Below are 18604 nucleotides of genomic sequence, written 5' to 3'. Positions count from 1 at the left end.
CCATGCCATTACAAAGCACTAAAATAACCATGTCATGATTAACATGCAGGAAATCCAAGTACCATACACTTTAATTTAGTTCTAGTTCACAACCCCAGCATCACCTTATATTTGTTTTTTAATTTATCAAATGACCATCATGTAGCAACAATATACGCATACCAATATATGGCCATTCCAATGCATACCAACTAGCTAATTTAGACTATTCCAACATCCATATAAAATATATGGCCATCTGAATGACAGATACAAATATAAAAGAATGGTTAGCATATAAAACATGCAATATAATATGCAGGCAGTATGCATTCATATACAAAAAAAATAATTATAAAACATGCTTGCTGCACATAAGTATACTATACTTTGAAAAACAATCATATACGCATGAAACGATTAATTAATTCTTTCAAATTTTGTATGGATATAATCATATCACTCAATATAAAATAATCACACATTTAATTCAATATAAAACAAACACCTCATCTACAGTGTGACATAAAATCTAAATTTTTTGAAAATTAAACATCCATGGCAGAATTTGTTTATGAAAATAGCTCACCTCGTTCGACTTCTCAACGCCGACGAGGACATCGCCGGATATGTTTTGAGGTTGGTCTGATGAAACCACTGCAACGGTAGACATATCACATCCTAGGGGTTCAACAAGATCGCACTCCATTAATGAATCTTTGTCCGGTGGTGTGCATAAAGGATGACCCTCGCTTAAAATGCGTTCGTCTTGAGATGGGGCCACTGGGAAGATAATCTTCTGGAAACAAATACTCCTTGCTGCAGGTCTGGGTTGTTGCGCTAGCGTAAAGACCACGCAAACCACCTGTGCACAGTTCGAACAACACGGCGGTGGGAAGAGAGGCAGATGGCAGTCAGTGATCTTGCAGTGCTGAGGCGGCGAGATCCTCGAATTAGTGGAGAGAGTTGAATTCACGCTGTCTTGATGGACGGTAATCCTAATTTGTTTCAAAATTCAAATTAAAAAGAAATCAAAATTAATTAGTTACCCATAATTTAATTTGTTTCAAAATTCAAATTAGAAAAAAATCAAAATTAATTAGCTATCCATAATTTAACGTTAATTTCAATTAAGTTCTCATTGTATGTATTGTATGATAGGTATATTGTCTCCTCATACTTTTCCTTTGCTAATATGATAACAAATACAACGGTTAATTTGTAACTAATCTGAAACATCATTTGTGGCAATTTCATTGCTACTCCAAAACTATTTTTAATGAGAAAATAAAAGTTTAAAGAAGTCCCTAATTAGCTAAGCACAAAACTAAGCAAATACGACATACGTTCTCGCATAGCAATTAATTTAAGATGCGTGGATGAGAAAGAAAAACTATACACAGGATGAGACATAAACATAGAGGAATAAATTCTCATAATGTTTTTTTTTTTTTGAAAGTCTTTGAGATTTAAATTTTTTATAGTGATTTTTTAGATAAAATTCTAGGCACTATATATAATGATTTCTGTGTTATTTTCGATACTAAGTCTGTTATCGAAGTGCTGATGTGATTATCTTTTGTCACACGCTGGACAATTTTAATAACTAAGTGACGTAGATTCATTTTAATTTAGACCTAATTTAGTCTTTCCCCAATTTATAATTCTAATTCCATTATGCAATGCGTTTTCTCCTGTGTTCTTCATCTTCTTCTATAGTTCATAATTGTTGACCAAAATCCAAAATTTATTAAATATTAAAAAAATTTTAAATAAATAAAAAATTAAATATATACTTTTTTTTCTTAAAGAAAACAGAGAACTGCTAGAACTCGGAGGAAGAAAAAGATAATTGCAAGGAAGGGAAAAAGAAGTAGGGAAAACTAGAAGGAGATGGCAGCAAAAAAGAGAATGATAGAAACAACTACTTTGAAAGAAGAGAGGTGGAGATGGAATCAGAATAGATAAATTGAGAGAAAAAAGAAAAAGATATAGAAGATCTGGAAGGAGGAACTTGGATATGAAAGACATGGAAAAGAGATAGAATGGATCTAGAAGAGGAAGAGCGCAGTAAGGCAGCCTCGACAGCGGTGTTGAGATAGAGTGTGGAGGAATGTACGTCCATGAATAAACGGAAGTGAAGGTTGTGGTAGGCTTAGAGAAGGGGGGTTGAATCTATGCATTCATTTGGTTTGCTGTTTTCACCCTTTTTAAAGCAAAGTTACAAATCTGATTCTGTTTGAACTCAGCAGCGGAAATTTATGAGACAAATTATTTTTGTCTCATGAATATCAGAAAACAGAACATGACAGAGAAGAAAAAGCTAATACTATGCAACCTACATCCAGTCTCCTCCACAACTATGGAAGAATTTCACTATAGTTAACAGTATTACATACACCAATTTCACACTCAAGTTCTAACCTAACTTGACATTGGCTATGCTAACACTCAACTATTCACTCTTAGTGCTAACCCAACTAAGAAAGGGATACCAAACAGGTACAAGATACAAGACACTTAGCTAACCTAAAGAAATCTGAAAATAACTCTAGGCTTTTCTCTAAAGTGTATCTGTCAGCCTTTTTCAATTCTTGGCTTTTTCTCAAGCTTTCTCACAATGCCTTTTCTCTCAAGAAATTACAGAAAGATAAGCTTAGAAAAATACATTACAAGCAGTAAAACATGAAGGAGATTGACTTTATCAACAGCCTCTGTGCTATGCGAAAAACCAGATTAGCAAGCCTCTGATTCAGTTCTTCATACTGGCGGAATGCACGTTTGATTAGGTTACACTGTCCAGTTAGTTGAACTTCTTCAAAGAGCTCTCTCAGAACAAAACACCTCAAGTTCACTGGTTATCTCTCCTTATTTTTCCGAATGAGCAGCAAGCTTCTTTTATCTCCCTGCATGTTGCTCGGTTCTGCTTCCAAGGTCAACACCTTGATCCTTGAGCTTCACCAACCCACAAGCTCACTTTTTCTTCTTAATCATCAAAGTAGAACCTTTCCTTCTGACTTTTCCAACTTGACCGAAAGCCATGAAGGAGTAACCGAAATTGTCAACCAAATCTGAACCATAGATATGCAACTTGGTCCCCAAGAATCTCTTGTGACCGTGGATTTGTAGCAGTGAAGAACATAGATCAACTTTTTCTTTGAATGCCATTCTCGGATAGAACAGAGAGTAGGGAAGAAAGGATGAAGATCTGATGCATGCAAGATGAGATGGATTACCTTTCTTAAGCTTGATTTGTATTAGATTTTCTGCTTTAGCTTCTGTGCTTCAGGCTTAGATTTTCTCTTTCTTGCTTCTTTGGTTACTGGCTTATGGAGGAAGCTTTTCTTCTCTTTATCTTTCTTACTTTTCTGAAGTCTTGATGTGACTTGATTAGAGAGGAGAACGTTGCTTTGGTTGGAGCAATATGGTGGGAATTGAAAATCAAATCGGGTTTGGATCGGTTTGGTTCATGTAACCCGTTTGGCCCATCTGATTTCTTTGGCTTCTAACTTTTGCTTTTGTTTGGGCTTTACTCATCAGCCTTGCTATATTGTCTTTATACCATTTTGGGCTGCTTGGATGAATTTGGCCTGCAACATGAAATAAATAATTAGTAATATGCCATTAAAGTTTGATCAACACTAATTATTTATTTTTCCCAAAAATAATGTTTGTCATCACTAATTAATTTAGTTAATTTCTTAACTCAACAATCTCCCCCTTGATGACAAACACGATTTAAGCAACAATCAAAAGGAAATGAGTTTGAGTAAGGTTTTAGAGACTCCCTTTGAATGATGTTGCTTGCTAATGTGTTGCTCCCCCTTTCTTTTTCAACAGTAGCTCCCCCTGAATCTATGTTTTTTTTTCTTTTCTGTTCCTGTTTGTATTAAGCTTAAAAGGAGCTATTCAAGATGTAACTTGACTAAGGGATTCTATATAACTTAGCAACACATATTCAGCCCAGTATTTCTTATCATGACAACAGCCAAAGCATATTGTGAATCAAGAAAACAATATGCAAAAACAAAGTTCAGTTCTAATCCGAAACAAAGTTCAGAACAGAATTAGCAGCATCAATAAATTATCAGCATCAATCAACTGAGTAATCAGAAAAATCAGTAGCATCATTCAACTGAATCAAAAAACAACTTTTAATGGCTATTACTCCCCCTTTTGTCATCAAGGGCGGATAACATGCATGATCAACAAAAACAACACTATAAACCCTGCAAGAAAGGTTAGTGCACAGTCAAAATAACCAACTAAATAACCAAAAGTGCATCAGTGTTCAAAGTTATTACAGTCATCCAAGACAAGAAAAGTAGAGCAAACAGTAGCAAAATAAACAGAGTTTATGAGGCAAAAAATGATCAGCAGCAGTAGCTTTTATGAGACAAATCCTAGGCATCAGAACCATTTCCTTCCGAGGCAGCATCCTCTTCAACATCAGTGGCGATGTCTTCATCATTGTGAAGGTTATCAATAAAGGTCATGAGCACAGCCACCCTATCCCTTGATTTCTTCAGAAAGTTCTCATGCTTGCTAGCTAACTTCCTTTGTTCCTTGCTCATGGCAATCATGTGATTTGATTGAGATACAAATTCTTGAGCAACATCCTTAACCACATTTAGCATAGCCGATTTCTTTCCGGTGGAGATGGACGTTTCCTCCGTGGAAGGAGCAGGAGAATCCTCAGGTTCATCATCTAAGACAACTCTTTCAGATCTAGTGGGTCCTTTGTTCTGTTTCACTGAACCACCTCCCTTTAGATATGAATGTCTATTTTCATATTTCTCATTTGTCAAGTCAACACCAAAATACTCAAAAATACAAGTTAGAAACATGCCATAAGGAAGAGCTTTGTCCTTTTCACTTCTAACAGAATCAAACATGTATCTAACCATCAAATATGCAAATGAAATTTCAGTTTTGGTGAGAATGGCATATAAAACAAGAGTGTCAGTGTACGAAACCCTTTGATATGAACCACTTTGAGGAAGTATAATGTGGTTGACCATTCGGTGCAACTGAGCACGTTCATATCCTAGGACTTTGTGTGTGGGTGTAATGCCATCTATTAAGAAAACATGTTCACAAATACTAGCCAGGGCATCATTGTAAGAAACACCAACTCCTTCATCCCACTTAACTGACGTGTATGCACAAGGCCCAACATCAGTATACTTCAAAGCTTCACTGATGGTCTCATTGTTTAAAATGATATCTCGGCCCTTGACATACGAATGAGCGGTGCCTTCATGATAGGTCATGTTTGCATAAAACTCTTTGACCAACAAGGGATAAACAGGTTTTTTGATGTCAAAAAGGTGATTCCAGTCCAGAAAAATTAAGTTGTCAACAAAAGGAAAACCTTTTCTTTTCAAAGATGGCAGATCAGTGAGAAATGAAGAGCATAGGGTACGATACTGGACGACTCCCTCATAAAAATCATTATTCATGGCAGATTTGAATCTATAGGGATTATAGTTTGAATGAGCGGTCATAAAATGGGCTTTGTGATCAAATGGTCCAATTTCTGGTTCTTTAACATTTTTGAGAGGGACTCGAGTGTTACCTCTCTGTGAACGCACAGGAACTGACCTTGCCCTGGGTTGTTGTGGCTCAGGAACAGGTTCCTCCGTCGCCTGACGCTTCCCTTTGGATGAGGATGGCTTTGAAGAGCCAGGTTTTGAAGAGGCAGGTTTGGAAGGCGTCGCCTTTGGTGGTGGAGTTGGTTTGGCCGAGGCAGGGAACCTTGGAGTGTTCTTGGTTCGAGCCATGGGGTCACAGTGAGGAGGAGAGGTAGGTGGAGAAGGAGAAGGGGTAAAAGTCCGGTCTTGAGAGCGAGTGGAAGGCTTTGTGGGTGGCTTGTAAATCTTCTCACGAGGAGCCCTTTTAACAATGGTCTTCTTCCTCATTTAGTTAGTTTCAATCTTTTGAGGGAAGGCAAGCAGTAAAGTGAGTGGGAAGAAACCGAAGAGTGTGTGGAGAAGTTATGGAGGGAAGAGAGGGAGTGTTGGTAACCGTACCCAAAAGCAAATTTCCAAAACCATGCAACTGCATCACCATTTGAAAAGACTTGAAAAGACATGGCCTCATAAAAGAAAGATTTGATTTGGTTTTAAAATTAATTTTAAAATTTCAAAGTCCTTGAAAATCAAATCACATTGAAAATCCATTTTGGACAAAAAATGAACGCACAGGCCACTAAAATTTTAACAAAAAATTTGTAACATTCATGTTTGGGCCTTGAAGTGATTTGGATTTAATGAAACACATTTGGACCACTATTGATCTGAATATTTAAGTTGGCCCAGATTGAGTTTCTCTTGAAGCAAGCCCAGATCACGCTGTCTTGAAGAAAATTTTCATCGCCTGCCCAGAATTGTCTCATACCTGTTTATGAGACAAAAAAAGCTCCAGCAAATACATCAGCACTTTTCAAATAAGGAATCATAACTCAAAATTCCTAGACAAGTCCTAAGCATGTAAAATCTATCCTCAGCTAATGGTTTTGTAAAAATATCTGCTAATTGCTCCTCTAATTTAACAAATTGAATGCAAATATCCCCCTTTTGGACATGTTTTCTTATTGAGTGAAATTTCACTTCAATATGCTTAGTCCTAGAGTGCAAAACTGGATTTTTAGAAATATTGATGGCACTCATATTATCACACATTAAGGGAATATTTTCAGCATTTAATTTGTAATCAGCAAGTTGTGTTTTTAACCATAAAAGCTGAGAACAACAAGAAGAAGCAGCTATATACTCAGCCTCTGCAGTGGATAAGGCCACTGTTGGTTGCTTCTTACTTGACCAAACATTTAAGGACTTTCCAAGGAAGCAACATAAACCAGAAGTGCTCCTTCTATCTATTCTGTCACCAGCAAAATCTGCATCACAATAACCAACTACAGAAAAATCATCAATCTTAGGATACCAAAGACCAAAATTGGATGTGCCATGAATATATCTAATGATCCTTTTAACCGCAGAAAGATGTGACTCTTTAGGTTTGGATTGGAACCTAGAACACAATCCAACACTTTGCACAATATCGGGTCTAGAGGAAGTTAAATACATAAGAGAACCGATCATCCCTCTATACCTAGTCTCATCAACATCTTTCTCAGTTTCTCCCTTATCTAATTTGGAATTAGGATGCATGGGAGTTCCCATGAGTTTGGCATTTTCCATACCAAATTTCTTAATTAATTCCTTGGCATACTTTTCTTGATGAATGAAAATACCGTTTTCAGTTTGTTTAATTTGCAGCCCAAGGAAAAAATTAAGTTCACCCATCATACTCATGTCAAATTCGCTTGTCATGAGCTTTCCAAATTCAGTACAAAGGGATTCATTTGCTGATCCAAAAATAATGTCATCAACATATATTTGGACTAAAATAAAAGAATCATTAGAGTTCTTGATAAATAGAGTTGTATCAGTGGTGCCTCTTTGAAAACCATTTTTCAAAAGAAAAGAGCTAAGTCTCTCATACCAAGCTCTGGGAGCTTGTCTTAAACCATAGAGAGCTTTAGACAATTTAAAAACATGATTAGAATGCTCTTTATTTTCAAAACCAGGGGGCTGCTCCACATATACCTCTCTATCTATCACACCATTCAAAAATGCACATTTCACATCCATTTGGTATAGTTTAAAACCACAAAATGCAGCATAGGCTAAGAGAAGTCTTATGGCTTCTATTCAGGCAACAGGGGCAAAGGATTCATCAAAGTCTATTCCTTCTTCTTGGTCATATCCTTGTGCCACTAGTCTTGCCTTGTTTCTTGCAATGCTACCATCTTCTCCTAACTTGTTCCGAAATATCCACTTGGTGCCGGTCACTTTCTTTCCACTTGGCCTTGGAACCAAAGTCCACACTTGGTTCTTTTCAAACTCAAGAAGCTCATCCTCCATAGCTTTAACCCAAGAGGGGTCATTTAGTGCTTCCTTGACGTTTTGAGGCTCTATTTGTGAAAGAAGGGCAACGTTTGAACTTTCATTTGCCTTTTTAGTGGAAGACCTAGTTTGCACTCCATGAGAGACGTCCCCAATGACAAATTCCTCAGGATAATTCTTCAAGAATCTCCATTCACGAGGTTTGGTGGACTTGGATGCGGATTCAGTCACCAAGGGATTCTGTGAGCTGCTGTCTGCAGAGTTTCCTTCAGATTCATGAGATAAAATGGAATTGTCTCTTGATTTTTCAGCATTTGCAGTTTCTGGTTCAGCTTGTCCAGAATTTTCTTTTTCATGATTCTGAGCAGTTTCATCTTCCATTTGAGCCTGATTTCCTGCATCACCATCTTCCAAAATGCTTTGCACCAAGTTAGTATCACAGAATGTAACATGTATGGACTCTTCAATAATTCTAGCATCTTGATGATAAACCCTATATGCTTTACTAGTTGTGGAATATCCTACAAATAAGCACTCATAAGCCTTTGGATCAAATTTTTCCAAATTTTCTTTGTTATTTAGAACAAAACATTTGCATCCAAAGATGTGCAAGTAATCTAAGTTTGGTGGGTAGCCTTTCCAAAGTTCATAAGGGGTTTTCTTTAAAAAATTCCTTATGATTGTTCTATTTAAAATGTGGCAAGCTGTGTTAACCGCTTCAGCCCAAAGAAATTTTGGAACATTACTCTCACAAAGCATGGCTCTTGTCATCTCTTGTATGCTTCTATTTCTTCTTTCCACAACACCATTTTGTTGTGGTGTTCTTGGACAAGAGAAGTTGTGAGATATTCCAAATTCCTCACAAAAGGATTCAAACAAGTTATTTTCAAGTTCAGTTCCATGATCGCTTCTTATAGAAGAGATTTTCAAATCCTTTTCATTTTGAATTTTCTTACAAAAAGGTTCAAAGACCGAAAAGGCTTCATTTTTGTGTGCAAGAAATAAAACCCAGCCAAACCTAGTGTAGTCATCCACAATTACTAAACCATAATGTTTGCCACCTAGGCTTTGAGTTCTTGTTGGACCAAATAAATCAATGTGTAGCAACTCAAGTGGCCTTTTAGTAGAGATGTCTTCCTTTGGTTTAAAAGAACTTTTTGTTTGTTTTCCCATTTGGCAAGCATCACAAGTGATGTCTTTGTCAAACTTAATCAAAGGAAGACCTCTTACTAACTCTTTCTTTACAAGTTTGTTTATTTGAAACATACTTGCATTGCCCAATCTCTTGTGCCACAACCACTTTTCAGATTCTTTAGAGTGAAGACAAGCTACATTTTGATCCTTTAGTTCATCAAGAGTAAGTCCATACATATTATTGAAACGCTTGGCAACAAACATCACTTCATTTGTTTTTTTCATTAACAACACAGCATTCAAGTCTTTTGAAAACAACTAAATATCCTAAATCACACAGTTGGCTAATACTCAAAAGATTGTGCTTTAAACCACAAACTAAAAGCACATCATCAATGAAAGTAGATTGCTCATTACCTACTTTTCCAACTGCAATGATTTTACCTTTGCCATCATCTCCAAAGGTCACAAAACCTCCGTCATACTTATTTAGTTTGATGAAGTAGGTTGAGCTTCCAGTCATGTGCCTTGAACATCCACTATCCATGTACCACATGTCCTTTTTGTTCTTGGATGCTAGGCAAACCTGCATGATGAGTTTCAGGTAGCTTTAGGTATCCAAATTAATTTGGATCCTTTGAAGTTAATCCATCTTGGTTGCCCAAGTGCATTGAAATCACAAACAACATTGTAGACCTTGTTTCCTACAACTCTCTTTTCAATGAAGCATTGTGCATATGAGTGACCAATTTTTTTGCAATTAACACAATGATTTTCTGGTGTGTGTCGCTGAAACTTAGGTGAGTTAAATTGCTTGAAGTGATTAAATGGTTGAAATTTTCTGGTTTTTTGGGGAGACACATTTCCTTTAACAAATCGATTTTTGTTATAATTGTTCCTCTTTACAAAACTGTTTTCACCAGAATTTTTAGAACTCTTTTGATTTTTCGAAAATGAGGTTTTGTTATAGAAAATTGGTTTCTTAAAAGCAGCCTCATTTTTCGAAATATAACCCAAACCTGGCCGGTTTGAACTCGGACCAGTTTTTGGTGAAATTTCAGCTTCATTTGTGTATTCTTCATCATAATTTTCTTCACAAGTTGAAACATATCCGATACCTGATTTGTTTGGTATGGATTTAGTATTTGATGAAGAGGCCACAAATTTCATAGAGGAAGTGTTGGAAACAGCATCTTCCTTGGCTATGTAGCCTAAACCAGATTTTTCAAACAACGGTCTTTGACTTGCAAGTAATTTGTCCAAGTTACTAGAACCTTGAGCAAATTTTGCTAAGTCACCATTCAGCCTTTTAATTTTGTCATTTAATCTTTCATTTTCAGCAATTAACTCATGTGAGGGATCCACAATGTGCTTTCCTTTTAATTTTTCAAGTTCAGATTTTAGAAATCTGTTTTCTTCAATGATGTTTAAAGCACATTCAGTTTCCTTCACTTTTTCTTTTAAAAACTCATTTTCAGCTCTTAACACATCTCTTTCAGATCTGCATTCATTGTATTTGTCAAGCAGTTTTAAGGTGTTTGAGGCAAGATCATCAATAATAGCATGCAAGTCCTCAATGGTCAAATCATAATAGTTTACCTCATCGAGATTGTTGTTTCCAGCCATGAAACAGTCCTTGTCATCTCCTTCAGATTCTTCTTCTTCATTTGAGTCATTCTCAAGATCCTCCCAAGCTGCCATGAGTACTCTCTTCCTTTCCTTCTTTCCTTTGTCCTCCTTTTTGAGCTTTGGACAGTTTGACTTGAAGTGTCCAGCCTCCTTACAATGATGACATGTCACCTTGCTCAAGTTTATCTTGTGCTCCTTTGAACTTGAGCCCTTGTATTTGCCTTTGCTCTTCAACATCCTTCTAAATCTCCTAGCAAAAAACAAAAGCTCGTCATCTGAAATACCATCACTTGACTCACTCTCTTTCGGTTCTATTTGTGACTTAAGGGCTATTCCCTTTTTCTTTGAGTCTGTTTTTGTGTGTGTGGCTTCATAGGCAAGGAGTTTTCCTCTCAGCTCATCATAGGTTATTGGACTTATGTTGTTACTCTCGGTTAGGACAGTGGCAGTGTTTTCCCACTCTTTTGTGAGGCTTCTAAGGAGTTTTCTCACCAAGGTTTGTTCTGCATAGTTTGTACCCATAGCATCAAGGTTGTTGATTATTATTGAGAATCTCTCAAAGGCTTCATCAATGCTTTCTCCATCCTTCATGCTAAACATCTCGTACTCTTTTCGCAGCATATCAATCCTCGTTTCTTTGACTTGTTTGGTGCCTTCATGTGTAACCTGGAGTTTTTCCCAGATTTCTTTGGCTGTCTTGCATCTAGACACCTTCCGGTACTCTTCAAAGCTGATAGCACAGTGAAGAAGGTTGATTACTTTAGCGTTCAGCTCCATCTTCTTCTTATCATCTTCATTCCATTCAGCTTCTTCTTTTGGAGTCACCACTCCATCAGCACTTGTTTTTGTTGGGATCTTTGGACCGCTCACAACGATCTTCCATAAGTTGTAGTCAATGGATTGGATGAAGATCCTTATCCTTTCTTTCCAGTATGAATAGTTCTTCCCGTTGAAGAAAGGTGGCCGGTTGTTTGACTGGCCTTTAGTGAGGGTGTAAGCAACTATGGTTGTGCCCAAGTTGTTCGCCATTGGATCTTTGCTCCAAGCGGTTAAGCTTGATTCTTGAGACCTTAGCTCTGATACCAATTGAAGGTTGTGGTAGGCTTAGAGAAGGGGGGGTTGAATCTATGCCTTCCTTTGGTTTGCTGTTTTCACCCTTTTTAAAGCAAAGTTACAAATCTGATTCTGTTTGAACTCAGCAGCGGAAATTTATGAGACAAATTATTTTTGTCTCATGAATATCAGAAAACAGAACATGACAGAGAAGAAAAAGCTAACACTATGCAACCTACATCCAGTCGCCTCCACAACTATGGAAGAATTTCACTATAGTTAACAGTATTACATACACCAATTTCACACTCAAGTTCTAACCTAACTTGACATTGGCTATGCTAACACTCAACTATTCACTCTTAGTGCTAACCCAACTAAGAAAGGGATACCAAACAGGTACAAGATACAAGACACTTAGCTAACCTAAAGAAATCTGAAAATAACTCTAGACTTTTCTCTAAAGTGTATCTCTCAGCCTTTTTCAATTCTTGGCTTTTTCTCAAGCTTTCTCACAATGCCTTTTCTCTCAAGAAATTACAGAAAGATAAGCTTAGAAAAATACATTACAAGCAGTAAAACATGAAGGAGATTGACTTTATCAACAGCCTCTGTGCTATGCAAAAAACCAGATTAGCAAGCCTCTGATTCAGTTCTTCATACTGGCGGAATGCACCTTTGATTAGGTTACACTGTCTAGTTAGTTGAACTTCTTCAAAGAGCTCTCTCAGAACAAAACACCTCAAGTTCACTGGTTATTTCTCCTTATTTTTCCGAATGAGCAGCAAGCTTCTTTTATCTCCCTGCATGTTGCTCGGTTCTGCTTCCAAGGTCAACACCTTGATCCTTGAGCTTCACCAACCCACAAGCTCACTTTTTCTTCTTAATCATCAAAGTAGAACCTTTCCTTCTGACTTTTCCAACTTGACCGAAAGCCATGAAGGAGTAACCAAAATTGTCAACCAAATCTGAACCATAGATATGCAACTTGGTCCCCAAGAATCTCTTGTGACCGTGGATTTGTAGCAGTGAAGAACATAGATCAACTTTTTCTTTGAATGCCATTCTCGGATAGAACAGAGAGTAGGGAAGAAAGGATGAAGATCTGATGCATGCAAGATGAGATAGATTACCTTTCTTAAGCTTGATTTGTATTAGATTTTCTGCTTTAGCTTCTGTGCTTCAGGCTTAGATTTTCTCTTTCTTGCTTCTTTTGTTACTGGCTTATGGAGGAAGCTTTTCTTCTCTTTCTCTTTCTTACTTTTCTGAAGTCTTGATGTGACTTGATTAGAGAGGAGAACGTTGCTTTGGTTGGAGCAATATGGTGGGAATTGAAAATCAAATCGGGCTTGGATCGGTTTGGTTCATGTAACCCGTTTGGCCCATCTGATTTCTTTGGCTTCTAACTTTTGCTTTTGTTTGGGCTTAACTCATCAGCCTTGCTATATTGTCTTTATACCATTTTGGGCTGCTTGGATGAATTTGGCCTGCAACATGAAATAAATAATTAGTAATATGCCATTAAAGTTTGATCAACACTAATTATTTATTTTTCCCAAAAATAATGTTTGTCATCACTAATTAATTTAGTTAATTTCTTAACTCAACAGGAAGAATGCGACGGTGCACAACAAATCGGACTGCGACGTTAAAAGGAGAGAAAGAGATGACAGTTAAGTTTTCATTGGTGCGGATAGAGGAAGGCAGATGGAGGAGGATAGTGATTGAAAGGAAGAGTTGGTTGCTAAATTTGAGAGGAAGAAGAAAAAAAAGGTTCAAGAAGATGAGAGGACAAATTTTGAAAATTTAAAAATTAAATAAAGGTAAAAGAGTAAAAAATTAACGTTTCATCATTTATATCACAGTGTCTCAACTATTTAGATGTAAACAAATTTAATGTCTCCGTATCTTTCTATGTCCATAAAAAATATGTATCTCACCAAATCAAATAAGAGACATGTGTTACTATGTCCATGTCGACATCAACCAAATGCTACCTACATGAACATTTACTCAAAGAACGATATATTACTCATAGAAGCAAGGAATAATTATTGTATTGGTTCAATGGTTCAACAAATTCAATCATGATTAAACCGAATAACTGTTTTATAATAAAATAATAAATAAACTATACATAAATGTAAAAAATATAATTATATTCTAATATAAACTTTAAAATATCATCCAAATTAAAAATATTACATCAATTAAAATGTTATAATTTTTTAACTACAAATTCAAAAACCAAATAATAAAAAAATCTAAATATTAAATACTAACATTAAAGTTTGTCATCAATAATTAAAATCTACAAAAAAAAATTACCGCATATTTACTTATAACTAAAACTAATTCTAATAACCAATAATAATACAACACCATAATTAAATAATCAAAACACAACACACAAAATACAAAAAATTAAGCTGCACAAAACACAAGAATACAAAATATAGCATAAAAACAACAATAAAACAAACAAATAGCACTGTAAAATTAAAAATAGCAACAATTAGCCGTAACAATAAAAAATAACAGCCAACGAACTATAGCTTAAATAGCATAATCTTCCTATCCTCACTTAGAAATTTTGGATTCAAATCTTACTCCTAATTTTTTTAAAAAAAAAAACAAGAACAAACAACAACAACTAGAACTATCAAGAACAGACAACAACAATCAACAACAACAAGAAAATAACACTAAAATTTAAATAAAAAAATAACATTTGAACAACAAGAACAGAACCATCAAGAACTAACCAAATGAACTAAAAAAAAAAGAAAAAAGAAGCGACTATAGAGAACTACCACTACCAGAAACGAGCAACATAGAACTCGATGGAGGAAAAAAAAGTGATGATGAAAAAGCAGATGCGGACTTAGACAGGTGGCGGCGACCGGAGAAGAAGGTGAGGATGACTGGCCAGCTTAGCAACTGGAGCGAAGGAGACCGGAGTGGGTGCACAAGTTGAAAGTTGTTATGTCATATTGGTCAGAAAAGAACGAGGAGAAATGAAGGATTTTAGGATTTTTTTTTCCTTATCACTAAAATAACGTTGTTTTGGAAAATTTTGCAAAAGCTGACAAGGTTATGATTCGGTTCGATTGATTGGCTTCTGACCAATTTTTTGTTTTGAAATGATTTTTAATTTTGACGGTTTTTTAAGTTGATTGAACCAAATTTTTATTAGTTTTTATTTGATTAGTCTAATTGACTAATTCAAATTTGTATTTTAGAATTATGAAAATTAAAAAGACTATGGATAAAATTTCAAAGATGATTTTTTCTACCGTATATTTCTTAAAAAATTCTCAAAACAAAACCAAAATAAAAAAAAAAACAATAAATAAAAGAGAACTCAACATTTAAACTAAACACTATAGCCTATTTATTACCAACTTCAGTAGTTGATTTGGGCCCTCCACAGTTTATTTCGCTTATTACGACCACTCAAATCACAGAAGGCAGCTATTACTTGAAATAAAATATCATAAATAATATAGTAAGCATTAAGTGTAATTTATGAACCTTTTTTGAAATAGATGTCATAATTAAGACTTTGGGGGCGAACTAATCTATATCTCTACATGTACACTGCATATTTCTTTTAGGAGTTTCATGAGGGGCCCAAGGGTCTCCCCACACTACGATAGAATTTAACATCCATTCAATTTTCTTACATGCAAAATGGACCAGCCCAGCTACACATTAATGAATGATGATCGTTGTTGGTCCATTTCCGAGGCCCAGCAGAGTTTGGCGACCATTCATATAGTTAATTAGGTTGGAGGGAAATAAAGGTTTTTCTTCTATTAAGCTAAACTCCAAAAATTTATACGCCGGGAAACTGAAATCCACAAAAATGATAATCATAAAAACAAAGTTTCTTAAAAGATAGTATTAATTCGATAAAAATGACTTTAAATATAGGAAAAATACTCTTGAAAAAGGTTTAAAAGTTAAATTTTGACAAATTTTTGGGTACATGGTTAGAAAATTAATATATTTTCATCTTTAAAATTTAATGATTTCGTTCCAAATGAATTTTATTTAGAGGATGCATTCAAAGAAACAATGTAATATTCAATATATATCTAGACTATTTTTTCAATTTTATTGTTTTATGTTCTTTGCATATAAATAAAAGAGTAAATAACTATTTTTAATTATAAAAAATTCAGACCTTGACAAAATTAGTCAGAAAAAAAATCTAAACTAATATTATATTTATAAATAATGAATTATATTTGACAAAAATATTCAATCGTTAATTTTTTATTAATTTCATTAAAAGTGATATTAAATTTTTAAATTATTCCTATCATCTTCTTCAACATCTTGAAATATTATTTTTTTCCAATTAGATTTAAAAGATCAAAATTTATTTGTGTCTACAACTGCACAACACAATTACCACTATCCGGAACACTATATAATTGTTTTCGCTAACTCCACCACCACGCCTCCCTTCACAGAAAAAGATAGCACTTGTAGATAAAAGTGTATATTTTTTATTAATACAGTGGTATTCGCTATGACTTTTCTCTTTTAACTTTTATCAAATTCAAACTCAAAACCAATGTTTCAGTTCATAGAGAGATGATAAGAAAACATAAAATCTGTGAAGTTTGATGCTTAGGCATCTTTAGTCATTTTTATACGTCTTTTTGAATAAATTACTTAAGTTTAAATCATAATTCTTATGTTTTTAGTGAAGTTTCTATGTATATTTGGAGTTGTTTTAAAATGATTGTGTTTTTAGAATTAGTTTAAAGTAATCAGGAGAAAAATAAACAAACAAGGAAACACAAGAGTGCATTCCCAGGAGAGGAAGAGAAGTTGGCACCAGGCTTCATGAATCTTAATTCCAGTGCCAGCCAATCAAGTCCAGCGCGCCAAGTAGAGTGTCCAACTTGGAGCATGCAAATCCAATGCCAGAAACTAGCGCCCAACTCCAAGGCACTAAGCCCAGTGCCCAAACCTCCAAGCCCAGCACCTTCGAAGGTGCTCAAGGGCTGGCGCCCTATTTCCATGACTCAAGCCTGACGCTCGATGAGGGCCACAACATGGGCACCTAGCGCCAACTCTCGGAGTCTGCCTTCAAGTGATTTTTCATTCCCAATGGTCCAAAATTGCATTCAAGTTAAGCGCCAATCATTCAAGTCCAGTGCCAAGTCTAGTATCTTGTCTCAGAAAGTTCCAATTCAACTCAAATGATTCAAGATTTGAATGATTAGTTAGCATTAACTTCTTCTAAAAAGATAAGATTTGGCTATTAAGATTTAGTTTTAGATTAAATTTGAATTGTTATTTTTATATATCTTATCCTTCAAAGATAAAATTAGATTTAGTTTTTGAATTTGAATTCTAGGTTAGAAGTAGAATATAAATAAGTGAATACATGGTTCACAAGGATCATCTATCATATCATTACTAGATCTATTTAACATCTCATTAGTTTTAGGATTTTTTTTATCACGAGTAAGTAAACCTCTCTTGTTAAGGGTTAGGAACTCTGTTTAATTTTATGGATTGATAATGTAAGTGTTTTCTTTATTTTGATTAATGCATTAATACTTTTTCAATATTGAGTCTCGTTCTTCATCTTTAATGGTTAGAAGTATTAAAAATTATTTTAATTCTATTTTAGATTCTATTATTATTTTAAAAAATTTAATATTGGGATTAGCTTGAAACGCTTTCTCATCATTTTCAATTTGGCTAGGAATAGTATTTTGAAAGTTGTGCAATATTAAATTGAAACCGTGCTTAACTTTTTTCTTAATTAATTGACCAAGAAATTGACGATTGAATAAGTTAAAGAGAAATTAAATTAAGGAATTAGAATTTGGTTATATATATATGATTTTCCATGAAAGTATTTTTGCATGAGTCAAAGTAAGAAAACATAAGCACTATTTTTTCTAAAAGTTAAACATCTCTTAAACTTTTAACATCTCATTTACTGATTACTTTTCCAAATCGATAAGCATTCTCTCATTGACAACTAAACACTCTACTTCACTTTTTTTTATTATTTCAAGATTCTATTTCCAAGATTTGCATCTTCTTACAAAAGTTTGATCGATCTAATTAGAGGTTCAACTAGAAGTTGCTTGATTCAATCCTTTAATCCTCGTGGGAACGATATCCGATCCACTCACTATGGTATTACTTAGAGCAATTTGGTGCACTTGCCAATATTCGAACATATCAAATTTTTGAGTCATCAATTTTTTGGCGCCGTTGTTGGGGATTAACTAAGATTGACAACATACATCCAGTTGAATTACTAAATTAGATCTTATTTTATTTTATTTTTTATTATTCTGTTTATTGTTCTTTTCGTCCTTTCTTCTTCTTTATTCTACACATGCATTTTATTTCTTTTTGTTTTTGTACATGTAAGAAAAAAAGATTGCAGTCTCTTCAACCCTGAAATAGAGAAGACACTTGCACAACTAAAGAAGAAATCACGGGCTAGGAGAGAAGATATAGAGAGAATGACAGAGGATAACAACAATTTGAAAAGGACCCTTGGTGATTATACCACACCCACCACTGATAGATGTAGAAGTAGCATAATGAGGCCCACGGTTCAAGAAAATAACTTTCAACTAAAACCCTCACTAATCCAATTGGTATAGCGAGACCAATTCGGTGGTATCCCTCAAAAGGATCCTAATATCCACATAGCTAGTTTTCTGTAGTAATGTGACATAATAAAGAGTAATGGAGTTAGCCTTGAAACCATCCATCTAAGGCTATTTCTATTATCTTTGAGAGATAGAGGCATACAATGGCTCCAAACTCAATCTTTGGGTAGCATTACATCATGGGATGATTTAGTTAGCGAATTTCTAACTAAATACTTTTCACCCCAAAAGTTAACC

At 35.0% G+C, this 18604-nt stretch overlaps 1 protein-coding gene across 1 annotated transcript; it reads right to left on the bottom strand.

Annotated features, from left to right (window-relative positions):
• Window positions 1-6247: 6247 nt before the first annotated feature.
• Window positions 6248-14773, bottom strand: LOC140177213 (uncharacterized). Its single transcript, XM_072210242.1, has 4 exons — window positions 14525-14773; window positions 10529-13192; window positions 10043-10234; window positions 6248-6378 (listed from the first exon to the last, which is right to left on the bottom strand). Exons 2-4 carry the CDS (start codon window positions 11679-11681, stop codon window positions 6248-6250), a joined length of 1476 nt encoding a protein of 491 aa, XP_072066343.1. The 5' UTR covers window positions 11682-13192; window positions 14525-14773.
• Between the last annotated feature and the right edge of the window lie 3831 nt (window positions 14774-18604).

This window comes from Arachis hypogaea, chromosome 2, assembly GCF_003086295.3.
Source record: "Arachis hypogaea cultivar Tifrunner chromosome 2, arahy.Tifrunner.gnm2.J5K5, whole genome shotgun sequence".
In the NCBI taxonomy this organism is placed as follows: Eukaryota; Viridiplantae; Streptophyta; class Magnoliopsida; order Fabales; family Fabaceae; genus Arachis; species Arachis hypogaea.
This window is presented reverse-complemented; position numbering and strand designations above follow the sequence as displayed.